Source organism: Melopsittacus undulatus, chromosome 8, assembly GCF_012275295.1.
Source record: "Melopsittacus undulatus isolate bMelUnd1 chromosome 8, bMelUnd1.mat.Z, whole genome shotgun sequence".
NCBI classification, from domain to species: domain Eukaryota; kingdom Metazoa; phylum Chordata; class Aves; order Psittaciformes; family Psittaculidae; genus Melopsittacus; species Melopsittacus undulatus.
In genome coordinates, this window is record NC_047534.1 from 35,772,317 (window position 1) to 35,787,223 (window position 14,907).

A 14,907-nucleotide genomic window follows, 5' to 3' on the forward strand; every position below is an offset into this window, starting at 1 on the left:
GACCGCCTCCCCCGCCGCCGCTCCGCAGCCTGCCCGTGGAGCCCGCACCCGGCCCAGCCCAAGGCGCTGGGGGCCGGCTCGGGCGCTCCGCGGCGCCTGCGGGGCTGCCACGCGTGAGCAGCGGGCGGGCCGGGCGGCGAGGGGCCGGGCCCAGCGCGGAGCCGGGCCTTTCCCTGCGGCTGGCCCCGGCCTGCCCTGCTCTGGGCTCGGCCTCGGGCGGCGGCGCGGGGTGCAGCGGGCCCGGGCAGGCCGAGGAGCAGCGTGGCCGCTGCCCGCCGGGCGCGGAGGCCGCGGGGAGCCGGGGGATGGCCTTGGTCCCCTACGAGGAGGGAGCGGGCTGGGTAGCGCGGCAGCTGCACAGCCCTTCGGCCACCTACCGCTTCGTCAGCCGCACCATCCGCATCAAGCAGGACTGGCGGCGGCTCGGGGTGGCGGCCGTGGTCTGGGATGCGGTAGGTGTTCGCACTGAGACAAGCGTTTCTGTAGTGATAGCTTCCTGCAGCGCTTGCCCCGGCTTTCAGAATCACCTTATAAAACTATTCAATATTGTATTGCTAAGGGAAGGCTTCCCATCCCCCACCCCCCGCCCCTTTCTCCTCTTTCTCCTCCTTTTTTTTTTTCCCACCAAAAAGTTGCTATTTTTACTTTTTTTCCCCTCATAAGAGATCCTGGAGGGCTTTAAAGAAACAGGACACCCAAACCCCTGCATGCCCAGTGCCCGATACAGGAAATCCTCTTGATAACTCGCAGAACTCTCACCCATCAATCAACAGCGGCCCATAGTGTTCGCTTAACGCCCTTCAGAGCACAGCACTGCTGCTTGTAGTGTCAAGGGGTGCTGATAGATGTTATCTTGGGGATAAGAGCCTTCCAGAACAGAGGGGTCTGTGGCTGGTGCAGGGTTGCGGGGCAGTCCATCGTGGTACTGCTGTAGGATTCATGGGCTCCCATCGGTCTGGTCTGTGTCCACACACAGGTTGCACTTTTACCTCTAGCTTTAAAGAACAAGTGTGATTTTAGCAACCTCCTGGTACAAATTGATGCACAGTGCTGGTGGTTTCCTGATGTTGGCTTTGACAGAACTTGCTATGGAGAGAGCTCCCTATGAAGTAAACCACAACACCTAAGATGAAAACAGAGAGAAGTTTACTTCTTTGTTTTGTTTGTTTGCTTCCTTACAAGCAGAAGTTGTGATACTTTTACTTTCCCTGTGTCCTTCCTGACGCTGTGCCCATATTGTGCAGAAACCTTTTGAAACACAATGTGAGCTACTATGAAACCTTCTCCTGGACTTTTGCAATTCTGCCTTCATTGACGGGTGTTTGACACCCTCCAACTTTTCCTTTCCAAATACAACTCTTCTGCCTCATTTGGGGATTCATAAAGCAGTGTTACCACATCCGAGTTATAGCCTCTGTGGCTCGTTCTTCCCTTTGCATGCAAGAGTCTTCCATAAAGCTCATAAAAGGACCAAACATGCACACAGGAGGCAGAGAAGGGCTGAACAGTCTTGCTGCAGACCTGAAGTGCCTGACCCATGACACCTTTCCCATAGCCTTCTCTCTTGGTATAAATCAGAAACGCTTGTTTAGTGTGACTGAAATGAGCCCTGAGCTTAATTGCCTTTGTCTCTTGGCTTAGGCTGTTGTCCTGTGTGCTTATCTGGAGATGGGAGGCATTGATCTCAGGGATCGCTCTGTGATTGAGCTGGGAGCTGGAACTGGATTGCTGGGAATAGTGGCCACGTTATTAGGTAAGGGCTCTTCTGTTTGCTTGCTTAAAGCAATTTACAGCTGTACTCAGACTGACACTTTTACATCTACATGCATGGGACAGAAGTTAGCACCAAAGCTACATATGTGAACTGTGATGTTTCCTGTCTGAGTCATTTTCCTTTCTTGTTAGACTTCAGAGCCTGCTGCGTTGTTTATTGTAGAGATGGTGCCACGGCAGTTTACTTTATGATTGGGACCCTGTTGGGGCTGATGCCTGTTTCCATGGTATTCGGCTCAGCAGCATTCAGTTCTGCAGTCATTCTCCCCCAGGGAGAAAGTGCTGTGCTTGTCTTCTGCTTGTCCTTGTATGCAGTGCAGATAAAGCTACAGACAGAAACCACGCTCTGAGCTTGTGTAAGCCTTGTTAGCCTATCTTGCAGACAGGAAAACCAAGGTCTGGAGAAATAAAGTGATTTGCCTGTAATCTGCCTGTGGCTGAAGCAGGGACTGGGCACTAACTTGTGCTAACTGTCCCAGGCTGACTTTGTAATTCCAAGCTCTAGTGGCTGTGAAAAGTGCCTACTGAAATAAAAAAAGCAAAGCAATTTGACAAAATACAGTGATGCTGTGCAAATATCACACAGGCATAACTTTTGTCTGACCTGTGAAAGAGGCTCTCTAGATGCCTCTCTCCTACTGAACAAATACAGAATTGGAACTGGTTAATCTTAACAACCCCTGTAACTTACTCTGTTGTCACCTATGGAAAGGCAGGAAGTAACTCCTGTACTTTCATGCACTAAGAAAAAGCTCCAGAAAACACTTTTTGTTCCCAAAAACTTAATCTTCATGTGGAGTACACCTTACATTCTTAAAGGACTGATGAAGGATAGGATGTATGTAGATAGTGGTCTTTTTGCTTGTTTTGTTCTTTTGTTTGGTTGGTTTTAATCAGGCAACTCAGGGGAAGTAAGGAGCCTGCTTGACTTAGAGCATTGTAGTTCACATGCTGTGTTTATGGACATGGACTGTCTTTGTCTGAGATGTATACTTCTGTACCACTTTAGGTGCTCATGTCACCATCACAGACAGGGCAGCAGCACTGGAGTTCCTGGAGTCGAATGTTGAGGCTAACTTACCTTCTGAACTACGTCCGAGAGCTGTGGTAAAGGAACTGACTTGGGGAAGAGACCTGGATAACTTCCCCTCAGGAGCATTTGACTTCATCCTGGGGGCAGACATAGTTTACCTGGAGGAAACTTTTGCAGAGCTGCTGCAGACACTGGAGCACTTGTGCTCAGAGCAAACTGTGATTCTTCTTTCCTGCCGCATCCGCTATGAACGGGATCACAGATTCTTGAGGATGCTGAGAGGCCGTTTCTCTGTATCTGAGGTCTACTATGATTCCAGTAAGGAGGTTCATATCTATAAAGCACAGAGGGGTAGTCACAAGGATGACTTTTGACTCTCTGCTTTGTTAGTAAACCACTAATGCTGTTCAATCCTCCCCTTATTTCTACTTGATATACTTGAGCATGTAATTGCAATTGTGTTATTTCACTGGCTTCTTGTTCTGATGGTCTTGTCTGATCATTTGATCTGATACAGCAAGGATTGTACTTCTGTGTATTGAATCTCCATTTCTCAGTAGAGTTGTATAGGGTCTTCCACTGACTTTTTACCAAATGTAATGTTTGAAACTGATGTAAGTTGCAGAAATCTCCAGGCATCAAAAAAAGTCACCAAAAGATCTGTTTAAAAATCAATCCACACTCAATTTCTGTGAGAAGCCTAAAAAGAGATTAGGGTGGGGGGTTCCCTCTTATCACTTCCTTAACTCTTGAAAAGTAAAAGTGGGTAAAATAGATAAACTAAGACACCACCTCTAAATGCTCTAACACTTCAGGCATTCTGCAACTTGAAGATTGTGGTAAAAGAAGCTACTTAAGGGAGAAAACAACAAAGGCAGCTGCTATAAAGTGATTCTGTTGCTGTCACTGCTGAATTGAAGAGGCATAGGGAAAAAAAGAACAAGATTGGTGTGTATAAACCAATATTGCAGAGTAAATCAACTTAGAAATCAGTGGTGTTTTTACCTGACTTGTAAACATGGAGGCTATGCCTGCAGTACCAAAGCAGTCATAGGTCTTGAGTTGTCCCTAACAAGAAACCTTGCTTTCATATAGATCAAGTCTCCTTTAAGCATATACACATGTGCATGTGCCAGCACAGAAATTGACACAAGGAGACTCAAAGTCTTCTTTAAATATCAAATTGATCGTTGATTCACAAAGTACTGTTAAATCATGTTCTGTCTGCCTCTGTGGCTCACTCTATCTCCAAGAGCTGTTATTTAGGAGCCTAAGGAGCATGGGGTGCTGCTGTAAAGATTTTGTAACTGGGGTGTACTTACTCTTGTATTACTTGGGAGCAGTGTCTTTCTGTGCACAGTGTTCTAAGTAAACGATTTCATACCTTGAGCTTGTAACTCTGTGTTTATTCCACAAGATTCCATGTGAGAAATGCTGCAACCTGGAATCCAGCTCACACCAGCAGCAGACTTCCTCCTTTCCAGTGGTGGAAGAAGGGACCTGGTAAAAACAGTAGGCTAACAGAAGATGGCTACACTTCTAAATGCAGGAGTTGCTATAGTACCTTTTTCTTTGGTGGATGTGGAATTTCTTTCTTCTTTAGACTTAACTTACAAAGCCCCAGGTTAGGTTCAGGCTTTAAGGATCTGCCTGTCTTTGTCAGTGGCAACAGCAAACACCAGCAGTTGCTTTGGGCCGTGAACACTAGAAGCTCTCTACCACTTCTGCTTCCATCAAACTTCCAGCTGACAAAGATGCAGAGGGTCTGTGGTCCAGGAGTGATGTGCAGACTGTAATATGGAAATGACGCATTCATCATTACAGCTTATGAATAAGGCCCGAAGGTCTTGTGCTTCATCCTGCTGTGTCTTCCGCGTGTTTTCAGCTAAGTTTCTTGCTTGGCTTTAGACATGGGCTGCAGAGTTGTTGCTCTTAACACTTGCTTACAACAGTATCCTTAGAAGCCACATGGTGTCACTAGAACAGTACTTACGCAGCTGGCTGGGGCTTCGCAGTCTGGAACTAGCGTTTCCCTCCCCCTGTGAGGAGAGGAAGGCAGCAGCTTTAATTAAAACCAGAACATGGTATGAGCTTTAATGTGCCAGACTTGACTCTTTCTGCCCTATCTACTGCTTGAGCAACGGTAGAAAAACATTACCAGCTCTCCCCACTCTCTTCGCTGGCTCTCGTTTTTGGAGTGTGGCTGTAAGTTCTCACCACTCCTCTTGCTTTTCCTCCCCACTGGTGTTTACTTGTCTCAGAGCTACCCTGTGGTCACTATGTCTTAGGCTCCTCCAGGCTGAAGATGTCAGAAAGCGGTGTGCTGGTGCTTGGGCTTGTGAGTGCATGTGACTTGTCTGTGGGGAAAGCCTGCTATATGGCTGTGCTGAGCCTTCTCTAGAGGCTGCAGCTTGCAGTACTGAGAGCCACAGCCATAGTAGGAATATGCATGAAATCCTGCTTAAATAGCACAGAATCCAGCCCTGTATAGTACAGAATAAAGCCTAGTGCATGACCTACACACTTTTCCTTGCTTTAACAATAGGAAAAGTGTTGTACTTTTAAAGCAAATCAGTTTAATTGCATCTCCTTCCAATTGTTCAGAAGCTTTCAGTGTCTGTTCTCCCACTGCTGCTCTTACAGCCCATATAGCCTTCCTGCGAGAGCAGGAACGTGCCAGAAGAGACCAGGCTTGGCTTCTTTTGCTGTGTTGCTGTTGTGAAGCAGCTGTATGCAAATCCGAGGGAACATGTTTGAAGGCTGGAGCAATGCTATTGCCCATAAGGAAATACTCCTGGGGAAAGGGCACCTCAGATGAGTGCCTTGCCTGCAGAACTGGGCTCTTGGTGGCCCCTCTGCAGCTCAGGAAGTGGCACTTTGAGGAGAAGGGGATACCCTCTCCTCTGACTGTTACAGGGGTGCAGGTGCTCATTAGATTCAGGAGACCAGACCCAGGAATAACAGTTGGGCAGCCACCACAAGCACACGAGTTCTGGTTGTTATCTAAGCTACTGTGTTCAGGGGCAGGCAGCACCTGTGAGAACATGGCTCAGGTGAAACCTACAGCCCATTCCCACTGAAAGCACTGCTCCCACACCAGCCAGAGAGCAGTGCCTTTTGTGTCCCAGGGTGGGCTTTGCAGCCTCTTTATATTCCCATCACACTTAGCTTCAGCGAGGTGTCAGGAGCAAACCATGCCAGACTTGGAGGACGGAAGTGATTGCCCAATGAGTAGAGCACACAAGAGAGCAGCCCTCTGCAATGGATGATACCTCCAAACTCTGCTGTCCTGATCCTGGTGAGCTCCTGCTCTATTATGAGATGACACATGGTAATGCTTCAGTGGCTGTTTGGCAATGACATAAACACTCTGTCCAAGCACTGTCTGTCACCCTGTTCATCCCAGTGCTGGAGTCAGTGTGATTCCCCTTTGGGTGGTTCCATTGCATCGGTCCTGTTTTGTAACAGACAGTGTGAACTCATCTGTAGGGAGGATGCGTTTGGGTATGGGTCCCTGAGTAGTAGGGCAATGCATAAATAGTCTCTTGAGAAATAAATATGCACCCTAGGGAGAGGATCCAAGTCATAGGAAGTGACCAGATAAGACATGAACATGCTGTGAGATTGTGAAACTATCCCTGACCATTCAGCAAGGGAACAAACTCCTCTAAAATGTCATTGCAACCAAACTTATGTTTGATTAATATGAGGACACGGAGTATGAATTTCAGCTCTAAGAGCTTCAGGGTACAGCAGTGTCAGAAGAACGATGCTTAACCAGCAGCATGACCTACTGACTGCACAGGGATCTGTGTTACCCAATTCTTTTCAGTGCGAAATTCAAGCCAAACTGCATTTTTACCTCATGGACTAACCCCTGCTTGGGATTCTCCCTCATTACCGAGATGTAGTACGTGAATGGCATTATGAAAACACTTAGTTGTGGAAACCACAAAATCCTAGCTGTAATGAGCCGACCTTATTGCTTCCCCTTGATTTCACTGGAGGTGTGTTTACCTCGGTGCTGAATTTGTTTCTCTGGCTTTCATCCCAGTGTTTGGATCCAGCCTTGAAGATTGCATAATCAGGTCATGATCCTTGCAGTGTTTACTGCCTTCTGTTCTGCTCTGTTATTAACATGGGTAGTTTACAGGAATGCTTAAAAGTGAGAAAGACAGCAGATTTAAACTGTGAGAGGCAAAAGTCTTCCAGCCTTATTAAACAATGGGGCTAATTGTCACCAGAATGGATACTGGAAAGCAGGTTTACAAACACCAGGAGCGGAAGAGAAACTTTGTTTTTCAGGACTTAACCTCTCACTTCAGGATTTAACCTCTCACTAAATCTAATTCCATTTAATTAAGATTATAAAAGCCTTCCCATGGGGAAAACCTCATGAATACTTACAGCAGGCCACAGATTGTGAGAGGACACCATAGTTTGCTCAAGATATGCCTTTTCCTGTATTCCTGATTTACACTAAATTAGTGTAAATGGGACATCCTGCTCAAAAAAGAGACTTTGTAGAGTTTTTTAAAGCATGTTTATGTGACTGCACATAAATGTTTGTGTAAAAAGGGAGTTATGACAGTTTATACCACAAAGGTTACAGTAAGAAAAAGCACTTCTTTATGACAATAATTCACAAATTCACAAGAATCACTTTAATATACAAAGCAATTACTACCATCCTGAAACACAAAGCAGCTAATATGTACATAGTGTTAATAAAATGCATTATAACCCAGTACAATTTTGTTTTAAAAAAACACAGATAAAGCACAAAAAAAATAAGTAAAAAAAAAACCAACAACCCCCAAAAGCAACCCAAACCCCAAAACACAACAGGGATGTTTCTAGATTTTTGGGGACATGTAAATAAGAATTTATTTCCCCCCAAATAATGGATTTTCATTTAGTCTTTTAACTTCCACAAGTATGTGGGAGTCGAGTTCAAATACCCTGTTCTGTGCTGATGTGTGGGGGTAAAGAATCAGAAATGCAGAGGGGGTGAACTTGCTCTTACCAGCTTACATTACAAAGGGAGAATAATAACCTTCGCTCTGGAAGCTTCCCTGAAAAAACGTTGTTCCAAAACAATTCCAAATTATAAATCCAGAGTAGAAACAACTGATTTTTCACGTGAACAACCAATCTGTGGACAAGTCTGTGGAGGGGTTGGCTGCCATGTAGCACCTTTTCTTGCCCTGTTCCCCTTCCCATTCCTAGAAGTCCTTATAAGCAGCACAGTTTCAAACCTCATACAAAACTTGAAGTTCTAGAACTTCTTAAAATTCATGTTTTAATATAAATAAATGTCATTACACACACACACACAAAACATGGAGTGGCACCCGGATAAAACACAACTTGTGGAGAGCACCTGGACATCCTTAATTCTCGAGTGGCCATTTCCAGGTAACTAACTGCCTCAAGCCTTTCCTTCCCCATGCTCTCACTCAGCTATCCCCTAATTTAGAGAAATACATAACTGAGGCTGAGACAGGGTGAACTGACTGCTCCCAAGCCATGAGTACAGTACGTGGTCAGTGTACGAAGTGTGCCAACCATGGATCATTACAGCCTGCCCCTAGCCCCTTCCCTGCCAGCACACAGCTCCTGAGGATGGCTGACTTCTGCCGCCTCTCACTGATGAAAGTGAGACCTGAACTCACCACTTACACAGCAAGCCACAACCTGCACCTCCACTGCCAGGACACAAACAGGTCACCGTCTTCAATCTGTGCTACTCTAACTAGCCTGAGCTACTCTCTTTGCCGGCCAGGGCTTAAATACTTTTAGAAAACAAACTGCAAGGCAAAACTCTTGAAATGCAAACTCTTTACCAACTGGATCTGGTCCCTTTTCTCCAAAGATGTACAGGTTTATGCCGTATCCATCCACAGACCTGAACCTGCCACAAGCACACAGTAGGTAGGATTGAAAGCACCCTGTTTCTCTTCATCAGTCTGGCTCCTCCCAGACCAACTGAGCTTCATGATACATTCAGGTTTTTGCAAAATCAGCGTCTTCTACAGCTAGCAAATTCAAAAGCTCAGGGAAATGAGTTCCCAGGCACAGCAGAGAGAGCCATCAGTGTACTATACGCTTTTAAAACCTGCTCACAGTGACAGGTTTCAGGGTTATAGCTAAGCTATCACTGTTCCTGCAAAAGAAAGGTGGTTGTGCTTTTCTCATGTTTTTTAAAGCAGGGTGACCCACTGACAATGTACCTTTACTTCCTGGTGTCAAAGGATTGGAAAGCCTTTTGATTTATTGTCTTGGAATGCACCTTGTCAAATCTGCAGCCAAATCTCAAATTAAGAGAAGGGGAATAAAGTGGCTGAAAACCAGTTCAGCCTTCCTTCCAGATTCACCTCCCTTTCCCAACTGGGATCACTGAACTAGTTCTACTCTAAAAATAGTTCCACATCCATCCTGTACCTACTGCTCTGAGCCACCACACACTTAATACTTTTCAGTCCTCAGCGCTGCCAGTGCAGATCTCCTGCCATTCTGAAGTAATGCCTGCTGGATGCCAGGTGCTAATCAGCAAGTTAAATTTGCTGGGGGGAGAGGAGTGAATCGTGTGCAGGCAGCAGGATTACAACAACCGTGCCAGGAAGAAGCTTCTCAAGCAAACCCAACTGATCTTTTATTTTGTTCTGTGTGTGTTTTTTATTTTTTAGAATTCTTTTTTTTTTTCTTAAAAAAGTGCACATTTTAATTAAACATTTACAAAGAATATAGTGTAATAAAAATAAATACATGACCTTTTGGTTAGATCATTGGCAAATGTCACATCACTAACCAGCTTCCGGGGGGATAAATGACAATAAAAACAGGGTCTTTGAAAACCAATGAAATCCTTGATGAATTGCCATAGATTTGCACTGATACTGAACTTGCTTTGATGGGGAGACTTGTCTTTGACCCACAAAAAGCACTGGTTGTCTTAAATTAAAAAGACGTAAAATAGAGAAGCAGAGGCCAGTTTTCGCTAACAGAGGACTACTTGCAGCTGTAGGCTACTTGGAAGCCCAAATGTAAAAGAAAAACATAGTACAAATTTAGATCAGAAACTCTCAGGGCTGTTTTCCTTTTATTTTTACAGTTTTTTTCCTGAGCCTCTTAATGATTCCAAACACCCCACCAATTTTCTGATCAATGTACAAGTACCAGAGAAGCCTGCTCTAAACGCAAACACCAACTACAGAGAGTCAGAACCTACAGGTGTCTGTACAGTCCTGATGAGCATGACAGGCTAAAATTGTGCTTTCAGATACAAGCAGTGATGCTGGTAACTACCTGATGCTGGTGAAATCGCTGCTTAAATTAAAACGCATCGCCACCACCCCAGGAGGAAAACCAGAACTCTTACCAGTGGTTCCTTTAGAAAACAAACACAACACCTTAACAACCTTTCCAATTGTTTTTGCCTTTGATATATAGCTGCCAAAGAGAAAAAAGCACAAAAGTGAATCATTCTGGGGCTGGTGGTGGTTGGTTTACATAACTTTAAAAACCTCCATCAATGAAAAATGAAAACAAACCTCACAAAAGCCATGAAAGGTGAAATAAAGTTCTTGAAAACGAGTAACTGAGGAACAGCACAAAACAAATCAGCAATAAGCGCTCGAATAATGCAGCCCAGAAGGACTGGGGCGGGGGAAGCTTTCACACACGCACACATCCACACGCACCCAGACACACACAGAAGAAGTAAAAATCTTTTCTGACCTCCATATAACTATAATACTCAGCATTCCTGACTTAAAAGCTCTCAGAGCTGTAGATTATATACTGTGTGTATATATATATGTACATATATTATACATATGTATTTTCCAAGAATATCTAAATTAAAAGAGCACCTCTGACAATATCTTAACTGCCTGACTGGTGCTGTTGTTTTGCAAAATAATGACATTACAAAAATTATATTTCAAATCAATTCTTGTTTATTATGAACATAATGGATCTAGCCCTTTCTAACCCTCTCTTCAGGTAAAACAGGCTATCAATTCTTGAAAACTCACAACTGTGAGATAGGAAACTAACCCTCCCCCCTGCCAGCATAAATTCTGTCCTACTTCCAATGGCCTTAGTTTATAGAAGCTGATTACCCCAACCTCACTACTTGGTAAATAAAGTATGACTGGATCCCTGTGCCATGTTCTTTCCCTTTTTGAGTCAACATGAATTGTAAAGCATGTATGGACAACCCTATACTCGGTCTAATACATTTTTATTATTGTAATTTCAAATTTCCATTAAATAAATTCAAGTCCCTAAATCCTCAGTGCAGCATAAATAAAAATAAAGATTCTTGCAGATCCCTATGCATTTTAAAATAATGTTCTTCTTTTCCTTAATGAAACACTGGTTGCTAATGAGGCCTAGACTAGGAACACTACAGACTACTTGCAGACCATGCACAGCCAAACCAGTTACAGCTCTCCTCTCACTGCTGAATGAATTTGCACCAACCCTGTATGAGAAGAACCCTGTCCAGGTACCATTTTAGGTTCCCTGGTCCATCCAGCTCTGAGGCTCTGTGCCAAGTGACCATCAGCAAGTGCTAGATGGTGCTCATTACCCACTAGAACAGCTCTCAGATCACAGCTAGCCTCATTCAGGTTCACTGCAAAACCTCAAGTTTTTGCAAACAGAAGGTTCTACATAAGAAACAGCCTTAATGTAGGCATGTACAGACTCTTCCGTGTTTCTCAGATCTGGAGGAACCATTCTATATACATGTGCAAACTAGGCCATGAGCTTCGTTTTACAAGAACAACTCCTGCGTTATCAACATTTCTACTTCAACACTAGTTCTGGTAACTGCTGTATGTATTTGCATTCTCTGATGTTTTTTACAACAGCATTGCTGAGAATTTAGGGTCTTCTTCAAATTTGTATTGTTAAACTAGTAAGTTTCATCTTCCATTAAATAAAACCATGAGAATCAATTCTCTAAGGCAGATAAAAATAGACAATTTATAAATCCCCTCAAAATTAATGAAAAGGAATTCTTCAATCATTCTGATACTCAAGTTATCTTCCTGAAATACATAATTTGAAATTATTGATAACTCCAGATTTAACACTAATGCTGTAAGTTTAACCTTTTAAACTCCTTTTAAAGTCTCTTGGAAACTGAATGCCCTCTCAAACGAGAAAACTGGAACTTCTAATACTGGTTAACTGTTTGAGACTCAACTGCCCAGAGTCTTCCAAAAGTTCTTTCCATAATGTCACATTGATTGTAAAACCTTTTAGAAGTTCATGTTTGAAGTCTGTCTGAAAATCAGATAGAGTGAATGGGAAAAAAGGTATTAGTTAATACTTTGCTAGGCACGGCATTAGTACATAACCACAGTCTTATTCGTTTATCCCTATACATAAAAGTTTGACCAGAAGCCCAAAGTAAACTTACTCCATCAAATGACACAAGTTGATTTATCAAGAGACAAGCATCAGAGGGCCAGTAAACAAATTGCGCATGATTCTTCTGGACACATTCTTATGATGACTTCTTAACATTCTTCTGTGGTTCTTTTTGAGCATGATTCCTTCAAAGTCCTAATGCTTAGTACAGAGTTGGTTTTGAACATGAACTACCTTTTTAACAATGTAAATTTGTGAAAGATTGGATTTCCTCAGTGCACACACAAAACAAATCACCTTGCAGACATCTGAGGTGCAGGAGTAACTTTACTCACAGGAATAAATTACTTGGTAAATCTGACCTTTTACATAAAAAAAAAATCCTCTGAATAAATAAATTTAGCTAGCCTGGCCAGATTCAAATAACTAACATTGTCCCTTGCAAAGCAGGAGTTGGAATATTTGTGCCTGAAGTCCTCTTCAGTGTTTGAGGTTGTCCTGGTAGTTGTTATACCACAGTTTAATTTATGTATGGAAGGCAGCTTCAAAGTTTGAAAAAGTATCCAGCAAACCAGGCTGATGTTTCCATTGAGTACAGTAATTTCCATTACATAAGACAGTGGCAGGGCAACAGAAATAACCTCAGTGTTTGAGAGGACTTGGGACACAGACTATACTGTCACCAGGGAGTATGTATGTGGAGTTGGCCACACTTCAACTGCTTAGTTGCTCTGCACACAAACAGGTAGTGCTTTCATGTCTTACCATTTGGTTACTACACAACTGTTTTCGTAACATCACTCTTGTACCTTTTTTATTCTGAATAACTTTCCTATCCAAATACCATTTCCCAGACAATATCCTATGAAGTTGGTGTTTGCTTTTTGTGCATTCAGAATGCTGAATACGTTTGCACACACATAGGCTTTGAGAAGCAACAACTGACCAATGAAGCTCATTTCAATGAGGTTTGTTTCTGAGGTATGGAGAAGTTTTTACTAGTCCAGGAGGGCTTAATATAGATTACAAATCAAAATCCCTCCTGGGCTAGTTGAAAAGGTATGCTGTCTCCACACCAAGAACATGATTCTGAAGTGCCTTTCATTTGGCATGCCACTTAGCTGTGTATTTTTACAGTTCATAATGAATATGGGAAACCAATTTGGCAACCAATGCTTCTTCACTGCATCATGCACGCTCCATGTATGTGGCCCACAGTTCTCAGGACCAAGAGGCTGGGGTGGTTCTGTCTCTAAGGCAATGGAAAGAGCTCAGCACAAATTCTTGACATCATTACAAAAGGACTCTCCCCACAGTAACTTTCCAAGTGAACATTGTGACTCCTTGAAGAGGATGGGGAGACGAGAAAGAAGCCTGTTCTTCACGCAGAGATTGATGATGAAAATAATCTTGTGGGGGGGAGTGGAGGCAAGTACTTGAACATTCACAGTTTGATGCAAAGCACAGATGAAATATATTCTGTAGTTGCTTCAGGCAGTTTTGCGCATAGAAAAAAAGAAATGTTTAGAAAATAAAAAGTTTACTTTGTCTTTCTGGATATAGCCAGAACCAGTCTCTATCCCACCTGGACAAATGGGAATCCAAAATTAATCTGATTTGTGGCAGTAAAGGTCCTTAAGTGCTTTCAACTCCTCGATCAGTGTCTTGTTTTGGTTTTCAAGCACAGCCACTCGATTTTCTAGACATTTCACATACTCCTTTTTCTTCCTGCGACATTCACGTGCTGCCTCTCTGCAAAGCAAAAAACACAATTCAGATCCAGAACGACCACATGGGCACACATAGACTACTTAACTGTTCAGGTCAAAACTTTACCCAGTACTACCATTTTTAGACCACGGAGGTACTGTTAAGAAATGCAGGTCAGGAAAAAGACACTGAGTTCTTAGCAGTTGCTCCTTCACAAATCACAAACACTCAAGATCCACAAATCACTTCAATATGCAGATGCCAGTAAGTCAGCACCAATAAAATTCTGCTTCTGTGAGAAAAGGATCCTACTCAATGACAAAATTCTGCTTGCAGGATTTTTATTACAGCCTTCAGGCTGAGTTGAATGCTGCTGCAATAACTTCAGTGATTTTACTGCAATAAATAAATGAATAGTAAAAACATGTATAAGACCATCTATTAATCTCCTTATAGTCTTAACTATTCCCTTTGCTGCAGTCTTACAGGATGCTCAACGGTTCCAAAAAAAGCTGTATTTAGAGCTTTCATGTATTCGGTCTTGAGCAATACTTCAATTTTATTAATCATGTCTGCATCACTGCAATGATAATACAAAAACAACTCAAAAATTAACAGTCACTAGCAACCATATATTTCTTTGTCCTTGCCTGCTGTGCCAAGAACATGGCAGCATTAATGTGCTAAAGCAGATCTTGAGACAATCAAATCTGTAGGTCTTGCTTGTAAAGACTGAGCTGCCTGTAGGTAATTTGGTAGCATACTAAGAACACTAACAAAAAAACACCTGGAAGGCGCTAATGTGCTGCTGAACATGCTGAAGACAGTAACACCAAGGCAGAAGTTACCCTGCACAGCTACAGTAATGGTACCAATGGACAAAGTAAGCACAAGCATGTGCTAAGGTGGATGGGATTCCAGGCAGAGGGCTCTCCTCCTGCAATGCAGCTTGTCGAAGCAGCACACTGCAGACAGATACTAAGTGTACCTACTTCTTTGCCCTG

The 14,907-nt window shown here is 43.3% G+C and overlaps 2 protein-coding genes across 3 annotated transcripts in view; one reads left to right on the forward strand and one right to left on the reverse strand.

The window, feature by feature from the left end:
• The first annotated feature begins 247 nt into the window (after positions 1-247).
• METTL21A (methyltransferase 21A, HSPA lysine) lies at positions 248-4,195 on the forward strand. 2 transcript variants are annotated; one of them, XM_034065431.1, is made up of 3 exons: positions 248-452; positions 1,642-1,753; positions 2,783-4,195. In XM_034065431.1, the coding sequence occupies exons 1-3, from the start codon at positions 306-308 to the stop codon at positions 3,178-3,180; spliced, it is 657 nt and encodes a 218-aa protein (XP_033921322.1). In that variant the 5' UTR covers positions 248-305; the 3' UTR covers positions 3,181-4,195. The 2 variants fall into 2 exon arrangements, with proteins under 2 accessions (XP_033921322.1, XP_033921323.1); XM_034065432.1 differs by having other exon boundaries at positions 1,642-1,745; positions 2,693-3,065.
• Positions 4,196-7,447: 3,252 nt separating this feature from the next.
• Positions 7,448-14,907, reverse strand: part of CREB1 (cAMP responsive element binding protein 1) — a 39,904-nt gene continuing 32,444 nt past the window's right edge. The window contains exon 8 of the mRNA XM_034065272.1: positions 7,448-13,945. Within this exon, the coding sequence (XP_033921163.1) occupies positions 13,801-13,945 (145 nt within the window). The 3' untranslated portion in view covers positions 7,448-13,800. The remainder of the gene's footprint in view (positions 13,946-14,907) is intronic.